A 16,785-nucleotide genomic window follows, 5' to 3' on the forward strand; every position below is an offset into this window, starting at 1 on the left:
CCTGCCAGCCTGCCACCCCCTTGATCTGTGCTGGCCCCCCTTAAGCAAGGGGGCCCGAGAGGCCGAAGCACCTAACAGACCCACAAGCCCCTACATTGACCTCTGAGGCCCCAGCCCAGGCCCCGCACAGGAGCAGCCGTGGGAGGCGATGAGAGCAGGTGGGCCACACCCACAGCACCCACCCCGGCAGGCGCCCCTACCCGAAGAGGAAGAGCCCAGCATCTTCCCTCACGGCCACAGGCAGCCCCCTCCCCCCTGTTTGAGCACAGGGCCTCCCTCCCCCAGGGGCCTGTGCAGGATCCCTGCTCTCAGGTGCCTGGCAGTAGCCCCCTCCCCTCCAGGCTGGCTCCCTGTCGCCATGGTGATGGCATCCGCGGAGGGTGCTGGGTCTGGCGGCAGGACCCAGGCACAACCTACCAGCAGGGCTGTGGTGACAGGGAAGCAGGCCTCTGGGTGCCGTCAGGGTGCTGGGCGTAATTCCCTCTAATCGGAGAGCAGTCAGCGTGTGGAGGGGGTGGGTTGGGGGTGTGTGGAGAGCACCCAGGGCAGAGGGGCTTCAGTCTGGCTCTCCCAGGATCCCCCAGCTCCACCCTGACCTGCTGAAGCTAGAGCTGTGGGGTGGGGCAGGGCCTGTGCATTCTAGAACATTCTTCAACACCCAAGTTTGAAGACCGCTGGCACTGAATGGTGCCCCGCCTCCCTGGGTGTCTGGCTGCTGGGAAGAACTCCTGCTGGGAATTTCTTCTTAGGGAGGAAAGGCAGGGTGGACGCTTGGACACTAAGGATGGCGGGAGATGATGGCTCCCCCCCCAGTGCCCCTCTGGCCTCAGCGGCGGAGAAATGAGACACAGGACAGCAGAGCAGTGGTTCCAGGTTTAATCAGGGTATAGGGGGTGCTGCACTGTTGCCGAGAGAGCCCCACGGCCCCCCAGGCCACACGCACAGCATCTGCTTTTTGCAACAGAGGAACATGGCATAACCAGAAACAACTTAAGGCCCTCCGGCTCCCGTCCTGGACCCAAGGGGACACAGGGGACAGCTCAGATAACCAAGCCTTCTCTTTGGGACAGGTCACCCCCAGTCCCTGGGTCTGGGGGCCTCCCCAGCCCGGCTGCCCTTCTGAAGTCAATTCCTAAAGGGGAGGAGAGTCTGGCAGGGACAGCCCCAACCAGGGGCGCACAGGGAGCTCCCCCCGGGGAAGAGCCCCCCAGCCACTCTGGGAACAATAAATACTGCGGACACTAGCAGGGAGCGGGGAGTGGAGTCTGCAGGCCCAGCCGCCCTGTCCCGCCCGCCCCACCCCGCGGGCGAGGTCCGGCCGCCCCACCCTCACTCGGTGCGCAGGATGATGTGGATGCCAGAATCCGTGAACACGGGGCCGCTCATCTCCCCCGTCCGCAGCGCAAAGGAGGCGTCTTCAAATGGCTTCTGCATCTGACCTGGGGACGCGGGAGGGGCGGGGTGCGGGGTCAAGGCCTGGGCTGCCGGCCAGGACCAGGCAGGCCAGGCAGATGGGACTCCCGCCTGCGCCAGCCTCACACTCCTTCCACTCATCCGTCACGCCGTTTATGGCCCTGTCACGAGCTGAGCTGTGGCCCAGCGGGGGCGGCAGGGCCATTAAAGAGGCCCGGGAAGCCTGAGGACAGCATGAGGGATGGCAGGCAGAGCTGCTGCCGCGCGTTTACAGACGCATTTTGGTGATGCACTCATCTTCTCAGGCCTGATTCCCAGCCCGTCACATCATTTGTACCCCTGCCTTCTGGGGCAGGTGGGCGGGCGGCTGACGCCCCTTGTTGGCTCCTCCACACCCCCCGCCCCATCCTGGACCCCTCCCTGATGCTCTGCAGACCCCAGGGATGGAGGGAGGAGGAGGAGGAGGCAGCGGCGGCCTGGTCCCCTCTTCTCCTCTCTTTCCACTGCCCCCGCCAGACAGGCCTAAACTCAGGGCGGCTGATCTGACCCCTCTCCCCTCACCCCTGATGGGTGACATGTTCTGGGGGACATGCCCTGGGGCTCTCAGGGGCCTATGCCTTATATTCCCAGCAGGAGAGGCAAATGGCAGGAAGTGCCCTCTCTGGTGGGCCCATGAGGGGGACAACTGTGCAGAGAGACACACAGACCAACCCCCCACCCCAGGAGGGAATGACAGCGCAGAGAGGGCTCCGCAGCCCCCACCTCAGCCACAGCAGGGCAGCCCTTGGGGCCTGAGGGAGGGACTGTGCTGCCACCTGGTGGACCCTGAAGGCCCGTGCAGCAGGGGCCGCCCCTCCCAACCACTCCCGGGCTGGGCCCACCGGTGCGCCCCAGGGTCCCCCAGGGCTTGGTGGTGCCCGTTCCTTGCGCACCTCTGCTGAAGGCACCCAGGTCTCCCCTGGCCTTGGCCGAGCTGCAGTCGCTGAACTGTGAGGCCAGAGATTCAAAGTCCTCCTCTCCTGACTTGATCTTCTGGATGTAGCCTGCGGACACACGACATGGGGACACACAGGGAGACCTCGCGTCAGGGGGCACAGGGCTCCAGACGCAGGGCGGCACTTCACGCGGAAAGGAGTGTGCGACCCCCTCCCCTACGGAGTGTGCACGCATGCACACACACTAACGCACATCCTGGAACGCCTTCTCCCCGCACATGTGTGCAGTCACAGCCGGAGTCACACGTGTCCATGAAGTGGTGCCTTCCTCCAGCACACCGTGACCCTGTGGTGACCTCGACAGCCATGCCGGTCTCACACCCCGTTCCTACACTCCTGCTCTCTCTCTTTCACACACACACACACACACGTGCACACACGCGAACATAACATGAACAGAGCACGGCCTCCTCCCACCCCTCACACACTGAGAGAGAAAATCTACCTCCAGGCCCTGTCGGGGAGGAGAGCAGGAGAGCAGGAGACAGGGCAGAGGGTGAAGAAGGACGCTGGGACCCAGGGCCCCCCAAGAGCCCCTAGGGCAGTGGTGGGAAAGTTTTCTAGAGGCTTCTAGGAGAAAGGCAGGAGGCCAGGGCATGAGCCTGGCTCTGCCACGGGAGCCAGCTGAGTCCTCAGCCCGTGGGCCTCAGTTGTCCCATCTGTCGAAAGCAGGTGGAAGGCCCAGCTGCTCACTGGGGCGTCGTGAAGACACCCCGAGGCAGCCTAGGTGGGGCTTGTGGACGTCATTCCCGTAGACCACGGCCCCAGAGGCAGCTACACATTCTCGCAGCTGCCCCCAGAGGGGGTACTGGCAGCTCACCGTGCTCTGTGCGGCCCAGACTGTCCCCATGGGGTGACGACTCTCCCTGGAGGGAGAGGGAGGCCAGGGCTGATGGGCGGGAAGGATGACTGAGAAGTGCTCCCTGCAGAGCGGCTCGAGGTGGCAGCTCGGAGCAGCTGTGTCACTCACACTCAGGGAGCAGAGAGCGGGAGGGCCATGTGCGGGTGGGGAGGAGTCACCAGTCGCTCTCGAGTCCTGGCCCCACCCTTTCCTCCCCTAAATGCCCCCCTCCTGCCGGCCCAGCTGCCCTGGCACAGGAACGGGCATCCCTGTCAGTCTCCTCCCTGTGCCATAGGCTCAGCCACCGAGCAGGCTCTGAGGACATCTGGCCCCCGACAGCAGGAACAGCCCCTCACCTCGCACTGGGCCCACATGGCTTTCCTGATGGCCACTCCCCCGGGGGCGTTCTCCCTGAGGGCCCTGGGGACACCTGAGACCATGCACCCACTTGGCTCAGCAATGCGGCACCAGCCCACGTCAGATGTGAGGGTCAACCTGTCACACCTGCCATTGGGTTTCTGAACACCACTGTGACACGTCCACCCGCTGCTCCTGTCTCACCTAAACGAGGCTGTGACACGCCTGCCTGGTCCCTGCCTGGGCACCACAGGGACACTGCTGATTAATCTACCTGGTGCTCAGAGGCCCAGACGCCCCGCCGGGGCCATCTGCCTGACGTTGGGCTGCTGCAAACTTCTTGTTCGGGCCTCGGCCTCCTGTGTGACCTCAACGTCACGGTAACCCACCTGCCTGGGACCAGAGTCGAAATGGCTGGACCATGACAGCAGCCGATCAGCCCGACCTGCCGCATGTCACGCCAGCAAGCGTAGCGTCCTCGTATCTGATCTGCTCGGCCGCCCCCATGGCTGTCCCCTCATCCCTGCCTGCCCCATGTCCCTGTCACTCTTGTCCTGTCCTGACTATCCCTTTGCCTCTGAGCCTCAATTGTTTGTCATTTGCCAGCAGGCCACAGTGACATGCGGCACAGTGCCTGGCACAGTGAGACCTTGACAAGTGTCACTTGCTGTCACCATTCTCCCTGCCGTGTGGGCTGTACGCCCCAGGGATGAGGCTGCCCCTACCTCTCTCTGATCTGTCCATCCCTGGTCTCCTTTGCCTGCACGTCTCAGTCTGGTCTGGCCATCACCGTGATGCGCTGCCCAGTCACACAGGCTCGCCCATGCGACACACAAGCCCCACCCTCTGTGGACTGCACGCTGCGGTGGCTTCTGCCAGTAATGCCCTGGGGTGATGGGAACAGCGGTCCCCCTGCGCCAGACGCATCCATCGGTGATTCCGACCTGAACCGGACGTCACTACGGTACCCTGGATTTCTGGTTATCTCCTTGCCCTCACCTGCGCCGCCCTGAGATTCCTCCTCTTCTCTCTTCTGTCTGGACCTCGATACACTGGCGAGGGAATCCTGAGTGCACAGTGCCCCCCCCGGTGTCCCCGCCCGCCTCCATGAAGTACAGCTGTCCCCACCCCAGCATTTGTGAAGTCAGGCCCTGCCCAGAGCCCAGGACAAGCCCGGCATCCTCCAGCAGCCGGGATCCCTGAGACCAGATGGCCCAGGCAAGGTGTGTGTACCAAGAGATACTAGCCTAAAGATCGAATAAAAGCCCAGCTTTTGCCCCCCAGTTCACAGCACCCAAATCTTCCTCTGACCGGCAAGCTCTCTTGGAAAACACTCTGCTTGGACGGGAGCCTGAAATGATTTAAAAAAAAGGGGGGGGGGCAGGGCCGGCCCGGTGGCGCAGCGGTTAAGTGCGTACGCTCCACTTCAGCGGCCTGAGGGTTCGCAGGTTCGGATCCCGGGCACACACCGACATACCACTTGTCAAGCCACGCTGTGGCGGCGTCCCATATAAAGTGGAGGAAGATGGGCACAGATGTTAGCCCAGGGCCAGTCTTTCTCAGCAAAAAGAGGAGGATTGGCATCGGATGTTAGCTCAGGGCTGATCTTCCTAACAAAAAAAAAGGGGGGAGGGGCCAGCCCCATGGCATAGTGGTTAAGTTCGGCGTGCTCTGCTTAGGCAGCCCAGGGTTCGCAGGTTCAGATCCCATGCGCAGACCTGCGCACTGCTCATCAAGCCATGCTGTGGTAGCATCCCACATAAAAAACAGAGAAAGATGGGCACAGATATTAGCTCAGGGACAACCTTCCTCAAGCAAAAAGAGGAAGAGTGGCAACAGATGTTAGCTCAGGGCCAGTCTTCCCCACCAAAAAAATAAAAAATGAAAAAAATCACACGTCCTGCCTGAGTTCCCCTTCCTAGAGTCTGGTCACCTGCCAAGATGCAAGGGAACATTCAGACCCCCGTGCAACCCCTAGCTCAGTCTTATGCCCTGTTCCTTGGCTCCCCCTGACCCCACTACCTCCAGGCCTTTGCTTAGGTGTCTCTTCCCGCCTGAAGCTCACCTGCTGTGTCTCTGGTCTCAGCCCGAAGTCTTCCCTAAGACCTCGTTGCATGGGGTGTCTCCTGGGCCCTGCATTTACCCCTGCCTTGTTTGTGCGTCTGTCGCCCCCTCATACTGGGAGGACAGGGGCAGGTCGGCCTTGCTTACTGCTGTGTTTCCAGCACCCTGCGCTGTGCACAGAACAGGTGTTCACGAAGGCTGAAGGAATTCATGAATAAATGAGACAGAAACAGGCCACAAGGAAGGAGAGGGATCTACCACCAGGCTCTTGAGGCAGAAATTCTAGAATCTCACGCCTTTTTTTTGTGAACTCAAGAGTAGGAGAGCGGCCGGCCCCAAGGTGTAGTGGTTGAGTTCAGCATGCTCTGCAGGTTTGGATCTCGGGCACAGACCTACGCTACTTGTCAGCCATGCTGAGGCCGTGTCCCACATACAAAATAGAGGAAGACTGGTACAGACGTTAGCTCAGGGAAAATCTTCCTCAAGCAAAAAGAGGAAGATTGGCAACAGATGTTAGCTCAGGGGAAATCTTCCTCACCAAAAAAAAAAAAAAAAAAAAAAAAAAGAGGAGAGAAAGGAAGTGCATCCCAGATGCTGCCCGACCTTTTCCCGGCAATGCCCAGCATCGCCTGGTGGCATGGACACCACTCACCAAGACAGTGCCCATTCCCCGGGGCTCCGGCTGGGGCTCTGGTTATGAGCAAGGCAGACCCGGGGCCGCCTCTCAGGGAGCTCCCAGCCTGGATCTCCCACCTGCTTCGGGGATTTCAGAAGCCCCTGAAACTGGATGCACAAGAGAACAGCATTTGCCTCCACTGACAATCACAGGCCAGCCAGCTCACAGTATACCCCTGAGGGTGAGGAGGGCGGACTCTGGACTCTAACTGCTGCGTTCGGATTCCAGCTCTACCTTTCCTGAGCTCTGCAACCCTGCAGGTGACTTCACCTCTGAAGCCTCACTCGCCTGGTCTGTAAAATGGGCTAATTAGCAGCCCCCACCTTGGAGAGCTGCTGTGAGGAGTAAGGGAATTACTGCTGGAGTGGTGCCTGGTGCAGGGCAAGCCCTTGACAGTCACCAGTTGTCACTCTACATAATATGGATGGAACCGTGTCCCCCTAAATCCCTATGGTGAAACCCTAACCCCCAATGTGACTGTAGGTGGAGATGGGACCTTCGCGGAACTAATTAAGGTTAAATGAGGTCATAAGGGTGGGGCCTTGACCCAATACGATTAGTGTCCTTATAAGAAGAGACACCTGAGGGATCCATCTCTCGCTCTCCACACACACACACACAACGAAAGGCCGTATGAGACACACACACATGTGCACGTACGCGCACACATGCACGCACACCAAGGAAAGGCCGTATGAGCTCTCAGCGAGAGGTGGTTGTTTCACCAGGAAGCGAATTGGTCAGAACCTTGCTCTCAGACTTCCAGCCTCCAGAACTGTGAGAAATCATGCTGTCTGAGCCACCCTGTCTGTGGTATTCTGTTAGGGCAGCCTGAGCTAACGCACCATAATTACTCAAGGGGAAGCGAGTGAACCAACAGGGTGCTCTCTGACCCTAAAAAGGTGTCGAGACAAACTAGGGAAAGGGCCTGAACAGGGAAGAAGGTGACAGGATTAGGTGTGCTGTCCCAGAAGACCCAAGATACAGCAGGAGGGGCCCAGGGAGACAAGAGACCTGGCCTGATGCCACCAGGCTGGAAGGGAGTCACCGACCGTGGGTGGCGACACCAGGCCAAAGGTGCTCACTGAGCCTCAGACCCTTGGCATGGGTGCGTGGGGGGACTGCTGCTCATACTAGGGCCTCCCTGGGCCCTCAGGCCCTGGGCATGTGGGGGCGGAGGGCTGGGCAGCAGGCGGGGAGGGCGCCTCCATGGCCTGGCTACTTCCACAAGGACAGTGGCAATGACAAGCAGCCGGTCCTGGGCTCCCTGACAGCCTCTGGCCGAAGCCCAGCAGCGGCAGAGGAGCTGACGCTGGGCAAAGGAGCCTCAGCAGAAAACGTGGATGCGCTGATTTCTGCGGCTTGGGGCGACGGGGGAGCTGGATCTAAACGGGTACTGATGAGACTCTGGCCCAGGCTGTGGGCTGCGAGTGTGCTGCCCAAATCCTGATCGCCTAGAACAGTGACAGGGGCACTTCCACTCTCACAGAAGAGACAATGAAGGCAAAACCTCGCCTACACGGCACCACGGCCCGCATCTCGCTGCGACCTCCTCACGATCCCCCGGGGGCCTGCCTCAGCCCCGTGTGTCTCAGGACACTGAGGCCAAGACAGAGGTCGTGGCTCAAGGTCACTGGAGGGTCTGCAGGCTGAGCCCACCGGGCCCCCTGCGGCCCTGCCCAGAGCTCTCCCCATGGGTTGTGGGGGCACAGCAGGGGCTGCCAGCGAGCAGAGGCCTTGTTCTAATCTTGGCCCCCTACCACACACGCCTGAATGACTGGAGTCAAGGCTCTGCTGTGTAGACAGCGAGCGCCAGACACTGAGCCCATCACTCTGCTGAGTGTTCAGCTCCAGGTCGGCCCCTGGATCTTCACGGCCACCATGTCCCCATTCTACAGACGAGCCAACTGAGGCTCTGAGAATGAAGACCCCTGCTCGAGGCCACACCGCCGGCACCAGGATCCATTTCTGTGCGACTCCAGGGCAGGTCACACTGGGTCTGACCTCACCCCGCCCTGCCCATCCAATCCATCACCCAGTCCTCCTGATTCAGCCTCCTAAATCTCTCTAGAATCTGCTCCTCTACTTCTACCTGCCCCCAAGTTCAAGTCACACTGCCTCTAGCTGCAATTCCTCCCACACCTTGCACGGGGCCCTCTGGCACAGGCACGCCTGTCTGACTCCGGCTAACGCTCCCGAGTCTGCAGTGACCTAAGGTTAGGCTCAAGGGCCCAGCTGCTTACTGCAGCCCCCAGATACCCATTCCCAAGACCCCAGCTGACCTCAGCACCCCCGGGCCCACCAGACACACACATGTCCATCCTCACAATGGGGGAAGCACCCCCACCTGCCACTCCCAGGCAGTCCCCACGACCCGACGGCTTTCCCTCCAAGCCACGCTCAGATCACACCGTGCCCACCTGCCTCAGCCTCCTGCCGTCTCTTGCCAGGATTGTCCCAAGGGGTTCTGCCTCTGGCCTGGCTGTTCCAGCTCCTCTCCCAGTTGCCTCCCCAGCGCCTCTGCCTCGGGCTCCTCAGGTTTAGTGAGTCCCTCCCCAGACCGCGCCTCTTCTGGAGTCCCCCTTACTGGGGACGATGCCTCCTGCCACTCAATTTCCAAATGTGCATTACCTGTTGCTCACTCTCGTGTGGTCCAGAAGCCTCAGAACATGGACCACTCGAGCTGGGAGGACCCAAGAGGTCATCTCGTGATTCTCTCTGGCTCCCCCGACCCCCACCATTTCCTCCTCTTCCCCTGGGGCAGCCAGACGCCCCTCGTCACTCACTGCTGATCGAGCCAGCCTGGGCTCTGGGCCTTTTGGCTTCCCCGGCCCTCCCACTCCAGCCACACGGCTCTTTCCTGAAGACACAGCACCGCAGGGGCCCTCTCCACGTCACCTGTGGCCAAGTGTTTCCCGCCGCCCCCAGGAAAGGCCCCAAACTCCTCACCTCACTCTGGGCCCTCCTCAACCCGGCGGGGATGTTGACCTAGAAGGGTCTCATCCCTCCTCAGGCCCCTGCACAGCCTTCCCCTGACTCCTAGCCCCAGGCCTTCATTTCTGCTGTTTCCTGCTGGCTCATGAGCCGATGCCGTGGGCGCTAACGTGGGCCAGGCTTTGTGCTGGGTAGTGGGAATAGAGTGGGAGAGAGATGATCCAGTCCCTGTCCTCATAGAGCTCAGGAGGTGAGCTCTTTAATCTGCTTTCAAGATTCTGTGCAAGACGCCATGCAGGGCATGTGGGTGTGTACAGGTAACATCCTACAGGCCGAGTATTGGATCGAGTGATGTGACAGTAAGATAACAGCCAACACGGACCCAGTATGCACTCTGTCAGGCCTGTGCTAATAAGCACAACAATCATAATGACCGCTAGCAATTATAGAACATTCCACATTCCAGGGCCATTATTCATGCTTTAATGCATTAGGTTGGAGTCCTCACAACTACCCTATGAGGTCAGTCTTATTATCATAACACTAATTTTACAAGTGAAAAGATTTGAGGCTCAGAGATGTTAAGTAACCTACTCAAGGTCACACAGCGGGGACCTGGCAGAGCCATACTGGGACTCAGGCTGTCTAGGTGTGGCTGAGTTATGGTAGGCAGCAGCAGCCTGAGAGGGGTCTGGGGTCTCTGGTGAGAGAGGCTGAGCGGACAATGAAACCGTACGTGAGAGCCAGAGCAGCACTGCCCAACAGAACTTTCTGCAAGGATGGAAACGTTTCATACCTGTGCTGCCTGAGACGGCAGCCGCTAGCCACACGTGGCTACTGAACACTCAAAGTGTGCCCCGCATGCCTGAGAAACCAATCTTTAATGTTACTTAATTCTAATTAATTTAAACACAAATAGCCACATGTAGGTAGTGGCGGCCACACTGGACAGCTCTAGACCAGGGTTCTGCGAAATACGGCCCAACGGCCAAATCCTCCTGTTTTTGTAAATAAAGTTTTATTGGCACACAGCCACATCTATTTGTTTATATATTATCCACGGCTGCTAGCGAGTTACAAGGCAAAGCCGACAGAGACCCTATGGCTCGTAAAACCTAAAAGATTTACCATCTGGCCTTTTCAGAAAAAGTTTGCCTCTCAACTGCTGCTCTAGACTGTGGAGGAAGCACAGAACAGAGCAAGGAACAGCCTCCTCCCTCGGGGCAGAATTAATTCACCAACTCTGCCAGCTGGTTCTGCGTTGCTACTTTCCAACCTCCCTCCCTACTCACCCACATATGTGCCCCAGGACCCTGCTCGATGATGTTACCATCAACCACAGCCCCGCTGACCGAGGGCCCACTGTGCGGCACGCAGTGACTGTCTCATTCACCGAATTTTCCCAGCGGCCTTCACAGATAGGTATGTGATGACGCCCACTTTACAGAGGTGAAAACTGAGTCTTAAGGAGGTGACTCGGGTCCCCCAAGGTCAAGGGGCTTACAGTGGCATAGCAACCACCTGAATCCAGATCTGCTAGGTCCTCCCCACCTACCCTGGCTCAGCCTCCAACACCAGATGGAAAGAAAAAGGAGAGGCGGCCGTGTGGGCCAGGCTCCTGTCAAGTTCAGGGACCCAGGGCCCCCCTGACAGCTGAGCCAGCTGGGGTGGAAGGTCTGACGTGGTTTCCACAAGGCCGGCTCTGGCTCCCGGGGAGAGGACCCCACCCCGAGCCCCCGCCGCCAGCCCCGCTCACCGTTAATCAGCTCCAGGGCCTCTTCCTTGGTCCGGGTAATCTTCTCCTGCCGCCAGGACGAGGGCCGCCGTGACTGGCTGTGCTTGACCAGCAGATGTGAGCAGCGGACCCTGGTGGGCTCCCCCTGGCCATTTTTGCCGCCGCTGCTGCTGTTGCCGCTCGGCCGCTCCCACTGGCTGGCGTTGGTGATGTGGTTGAAGTAGTACACCCGGCCTGTAGGGGGGGGCGGGCGGGAATTCAGCGCCGACGTGCTCACAGGACACCACCCTGGGCCAGCATACAGGACTGGCCGATGAGATGCTTTCATTCAGCAAATCCACTGTGTCCACCACCTGCCAGAGGCCCTTAGGAAGCTAACATTCTAGGTGGGGACAAACAGGTACCAGACAGCAAATAAGACAGTAACTTCAGCCATAACTTCAAGAAGGAAAATAACCCAGGGTGAGGAAGAGAGGAAGCCTTGGGGACAGGGAGTAGTTCAAAGCACGCAGGCAGCCAAACACCTGTTCAAATCTGGCTCTGCCATTTCCTCAAGGTATGACCTACCTGCCCCGGCCTCAGGTTTTCTCACCTGTAAGATGGAGATAACAGTATCTGCCTGGAAGGCTGAATAAGTCCACATTTGGAACTGATGCTCAGGATAAAACTCATGCTCAGGAGAGCACCTGGCACGAAGAGTGTGCCAGCTGTTATTTTCTTCATTTTAGAGACGACAAAACTGAGGCTTCACCTTGCGCATCTTTGGTTACGTTTCCTGAGTGTCTACTCTGCTCCAGGCACAAATGCGGGGAGGCAGGAACTGCACCCACGTGTGTGAGACACAAAAGCTCTGCTCTTGTCGCCCACCCCGTATGCTGTGCCGCAGAACCAGAGGCCAGAATGACTGGGGGCCAGACGTTACCTAGGACTGAGGAACATGAAGCAGTGAAGGCTGCAAATAAGAAGCTAGAAGTAGGACCCAGCAGAGATGGGGTATCATTCCAGGGGCCCAGAGTTTCCCTGGGTGACATGGAAGACTTGCGCCCAGCACCCTGAAGGGCTGATGTCACCCCTAAGGAACACTCTCAGGGTTGAGCCAGGCACAAGTGGCAGGAGTGGGGGCCCGGAATTGGGCAGAGCATCAAGTTTATGCTGCAGGTCACAGCCGCAGGCCAGGGCCGGAGCAGGCTGAGAGCTGAGCCACTGCCTGCCTCTAAAACCTTGGCAACAGGCTCCATCTCCCTGAACCTCAGTTTTCTCATCTGAAAAGTAGAAGTGAGGCGAGAGAATAAGGACATCAAACTTCACGGGGTTAACGTGGAATCGATGATGATGTATGCAAAGTGCTCGCCGCAGTGCCTGGTGGTCAATAATCAGGAATTATAACTGCCACTGCGGTTACTACGGGCTATGGAGCCACTGGAGGGAGACGCAGGGCCTGCTCCTCAGTAGTCTGCAGTGACAAGGGCAGGGTTCTAACTCAGCCCCCACCCCTGAAATGAACGACCTTGGGAGACTTCCTTAAGTTTTCTGGCCTCAGTCTTCTGATCTACAAAATGGGAGGAAGAACGACCTCTCCCCCCCCCCCCGAGTTACGGCCGTGCAGAGACAGAACACACTTAAAAAGCTTGGCACAATGCCTGGCGCTGAGACAAACGTGCCCTATTATTGACATGAATACTGTGGATGAGCCTTAACCCGGGCCCCCAGCACAGGCGCCATCCTCAGAGAGAACACCACCAGCCGCATGTCGCAGACTCAGCATTAGATGCGCACGGCAGGCGTGTTAGCAAAAGTAGGTTGCGGATCCCAGGCTGGGCAACACCCTGGGGCCACGCCCTGAGCATGGGGGTGGGGTGACCTCCCCCGGGGTGGCCCCCGGGCCCCGCGGAGTGCAGAGACGGTCCCCCGGGACGGCAGGTGCATTCGGCCGAAAGGTGTCAGCCGGCCCGGTAGGGCCACGGCCACCGCCCGGGCGGTGCAGCCGGATCACCGGCCCCTCACCCCCCGGCAGCGCGCTGGGCCTCTCCGGCCCCGCCCCTTGCCTCAGTTTCCTCCGGCTTCCCCGCTCCTCCAGCTCGCAGCCCCACGGGGCCGACTGGGCCGTTACCCGGGGACGACGCAGAGGAGCCAAGACCCCACGGCAACAGGGCGGCGGCGCGGCGCCCGAGGGGCGAGCTCGAGCTCTACTTCCGCGGGCCCGCGCGGCCCCGCCCCAGCCCCGACCCCGCGGCACCTGAGCTGCGGCTCATGCGCTTCTCCCAGCCGGGCGGCAGCTTCTCCTCGTCCGCCATCTTCCCTCCTGCCGCAGCGCCCGCTCCGCCTCCGCCGCGCCGCCTCCGCCGCCCGCGCCCGCCCGCCGCGGCCGCCGATTGGCTCGGCGCCCCGCGCACGGGGGCCTGGCCACGACGCTCATTGGGTACTCTAACTGTCCGGACTGGCTCCCTGGCTTCCTATTGGGCAGAAGCCAGAGTGGGCGGACCCTCTCCACTGTTTACCCGGGTCCCGCCCCCGGTCGGCCTCACCCCGGTCCCGCCCCCTCCCTCCCCTCGGCCCCTAAGTGGTGGAGAAGGGACTCGAGCCCGCCTTCTCAATGCCCTTTGGAGAGCTTCAAAGAACTCCCGGCCCCTCCTTTGCGCCCTTCTCCGCAGGGCCCACCCGATTGGCTACTGCAGCAGCAATTCCCGCCTTCCTCAGCCGTTCCCGGAGCCCCGCAAGCCCCCCCATGCGGAAGCGTCTGGCTGGTGCGGAGGGAACGGCAGCCGACGAGGTACTTGGGGCGGTGGCGGTGCTCCTTTGCTGTTGCCACAGCAGCGCAGTTGCCTTGGTGATGAGCAGCTAAGAACCCAGAAGCCTAAATTTGTCTCCTCCATCCTCCCTCTTCCCACCTGTTTCCTCCAGACGTCCAAAGCTAACCTACGCCCTTTTATTTTTTTTTGCAAGGCTAACCTTTTCCCTATGCCACTGACCCAAACACCTTTCATTTCCTTTGGAACCTACTTTATGTCACTTATTCTTTCTCAATCTAGCTCCTGCCTTTGCCCTTGATGACTGGTGAGTGTTGACCTTGCCACTCAGATGGGGACAGGGGAGCAGGCGCGGGTGGGAGGAGGATGAGCTCAGTTTTAGTCAATTTAAAATTGAGTCTGTGGCGTTCATGGGACACTGAGGAGGTGACTGGGAACGTGGGGCTGGAGATAGACATGGGAGTCAAAAACACCAACAGGGAAGAGTTCAATGACACTTCGTCTATAGCATGGCCCCTTATGTGACCATTAAATCGAATGAGGCGCAGTGACATGAAACACAGGGAAACATATGCACAACAAATTATAGGGGCAGGATGCGGTAGAAGGTGAGGAGCACACAGGAGCCAGACTGCTTGGGTTCAAAGCCTGGCTCTACCATTTGCTACGACCTTGAACTTATTACTTAACCTCTGTACTTCAGCTTTCTCATCTGCAAAATGAGGATAAGAAATAACACATATCTCATACATAGCTTTTTTTTTTTTTTTTTTTTTTTGGTGAGGAAGATCAGCCCTGAGCTAACATCCATGCTAATCCTCCTCTTTTTGCTGGGGAAGACCGGCCCTGAGCTAACATCTATTGCCAATCCTCCTCCTTTTTTTCCTTTTTTCTTCCCAAAGCCCCAGTAGATAGTTGTATGTCATAGCTGCACATCCTTCTAGTTGCTGTATGTGGGACGCGGCCTCAGCATGGCCAGACAAGCGGTGTGTCGGTGCACGACCGGGATCCGAACCCGGGCCGCCAGTAGCGGAGTTCTCGCACTTAACCACTAAGCCACGGGGCCGGCCCCTCATACATAGCTTTGATGGGAAGATTAAATGAATTAATCTATATAAAGCACTTAAATAGTGCCTGGTGGATAGCAAAGATAATGTATTTGCTGGGTGAAAAAACAGTAAGTCATAGTACAGCATAGCAATTATAGTATATATGAAAGCATAACATAACCAAAAAAAATCAACGAATAAAATTGATTTAAAAGAATGCCCTCATTTATAGAAAGATATCAAAGCATAAAAAGCATTAAAAAGCAAGCTGCTGTATGAGCAATATGAACAGTATGAGTATTAAAGTATGTATAATTACCTCAATTGTGTAAAACTACAGGTTTATATTACAGGAAATTTCTGGATTCATCCAAATATGTTAATGACTACCACTGGTGACGCAGGTGAAGAAATGAGGAACTTAAGTTCTAATATAACATTTTGATTTTTTTTACAAGCATGTATTAGCATAATAATCATCATCTCTCTCTCTTTTTTTTATAATTTTATTTATTTATTTTTCCCCCAAAGCCCCAGTAGATAGTTGTATGTCATAGTTGCACATCCTTCTAGTTGCTGTATGTGGGACACAGCCTCAGCATGGCCACACAAGTGGTGCGTCAGTGCGCACCCAGGATCCGAACCCCAGCCGCCAGCAGTGGAGCACGCGAGCTTAACCGCTAAGCCACGGGGCTGGCCCAATCATCATCTCTTTATAAAGATAATTTTAGACTTAGGGCAGAGTTGTAAAAGTAGTAGAGAGTTTTCATATACCCTTCACCCAGCCTTCCCTTATATTAGCATCTTACATAATAATAGGGGCCGGCCCGGTGGCTTAGCGGTTAAGTGCTCGCGCTCCGCTGCTGGCGGCTGGGGTTCGGATCCTGGGCGCGCACCGACGCACCGCTTGTCAGGCCATGCTGTGATGGTGTCCCACGTAAAGTAGAGGAGGATGGGCATGGATGTTAGCCCAGGGCCAATCTTCCTTGGCAAAAAGAGGAGGATTGGCAACAGATGTTAGCTCGGGGCTGATCTTCCTCACACACACACAAAAAAACAAAACAAAGTGGGGGAGGGAGATGCTACTCGCATTTAGTGGGAAGAGGCCAAGGATGCTGCTAAACATCCTACAATGCAGTCCCCACAACAAAGAATTATCCAGCCCAGGGCTGGCCCTGTGGCTTGGCGGTTGGGTGCGTGTGCTCCGCTGCTGGCGGCCTGGGTTCGGATCCCGGGCGCGCACCAACGCACCGCTTCTGCGGCCATGCTGAGGCCGCATCCCACATACAGCAACTAGAAGGATGTGCAGCTATGACATACAACTATCTACTGGAGCTTTGGGGAAAAAAATAAATAAATAAAATTATATATTAAAAAAAAAAGAATTATCCAGCCCCAAATGTCCAACAGTGCCAGAGCTGAGAAACCACACCTTAGAATAATTATCAAAACTAAGAAATCAACATTGGTACAATATTATGTGTTAACTAAACTAGACTTAAAAGAATTTTTCCCCCCGTTTTTCCACTAATATTCTTTTTATATTTCAGGATCCACACTGTCATGTCTCCTTAGTCTCCTGCAATATGTGACAATTTCCAGGTCTTTCCTTTTCTTTTTTTCTTTCTTTTTTGGTGAGGAAGATTAGCCCTGAGCTAACATCTGTTGCCAATCCTCCTCTTTTGCTGAGGAAGTTTCGCCCTGGACTAACATCTGTGCCCATCTTCCTCTACTTTATATGTGGGATGCCTGCCACTGCATGGCTTGGTAAGTGGTATGCATGTTCGCGCCTGGGATCTGAACCCACAAACCCCGGGCCACCAAACCGGAGCATGTGAACTTAACCACTATGCCACTGGACCGGCCCCTCCAGGTCTTTCCTTGTCTTTCATGACCTTGATACTTTTAAAGAGTAGAATGTCCCTCATTCTGATGTTTTGTCATGATGGGATTGTTGGATGTGTCCTCACGATT

The 16,785-nt window shown here is 57.4% G+C and overlaps 1 protein-coding gene across 1 annotated transcript; it reads right to left on the bottom strand.

Moving 5' to 3' along the window:
• Window positions 1-861: 861 nt before the first annotated feature.
• PIN1 (peptidylprolyl cis/trans isomerase, NIMA-interacting 1) lies at window positions 862-13,357 on the bottom strand. The gene is made up of 4 exons (XM_058525761.1): window positions 13,252-13,357; window positions 11,037-11,249; window positions 2,346-2,456; window positions 862-1,439 (listed from the first exon to the last, which is right to left on the bottom strand). The coding sequence occupies exons 1-4, from the start codon at window positions 13,307-13,309 to the stop codon at window positions 1,330-1,332; spliced, it is 492 nt and encodes a 163-aa protein (XP_058381744.1). The 5' UTR covers window positions 13,310-13,357; the 3' UTR covers window positions 862-1,329.
• Window positions 13,358-16,785: the final 3,428 nt, after the last annotated feature.

Source organism: Diceros bicornis, chromosome 30, assembly GCF_020826845.1.
Source record: "Diceros bicornis minor isolate mBicDic1 chromosome 30, mDicBic1.mat.cur, whole genome shotgun sequence".
In the NCBI taxonomy this organism is placed as follows: domain Eukaryota; kingdom Metazoa; phylum Chordata; class Mammalia; order Perissodactyla; family Rhinocerotidae; genus Diceros; species Diceros bicornis.

Coding starts and splice junctions, on each gene's coding strand:
- PIN1 (XM_058525761.1), bottom strand. CDS start 13,309: ATGGCGGACGAGGAGAAGCTGCCGCCCGGCTGGGAGAAGCGCATGAGC. Junction 2,457..11,036: donor GGCCCTGGAGCTGATTAACG/GTGAGCGGGGCT, acceptor GTGTGTCCGCAG/GCTACATCCAGAAGATCAAG. Junction 1,440..2,345: donor CCTGGGTGCCTTCAGCAGAG/GTGCGCAAGGAA, acceptor CCGCGTCCCCAG/GTCAGATGCAGAAGCCATTT.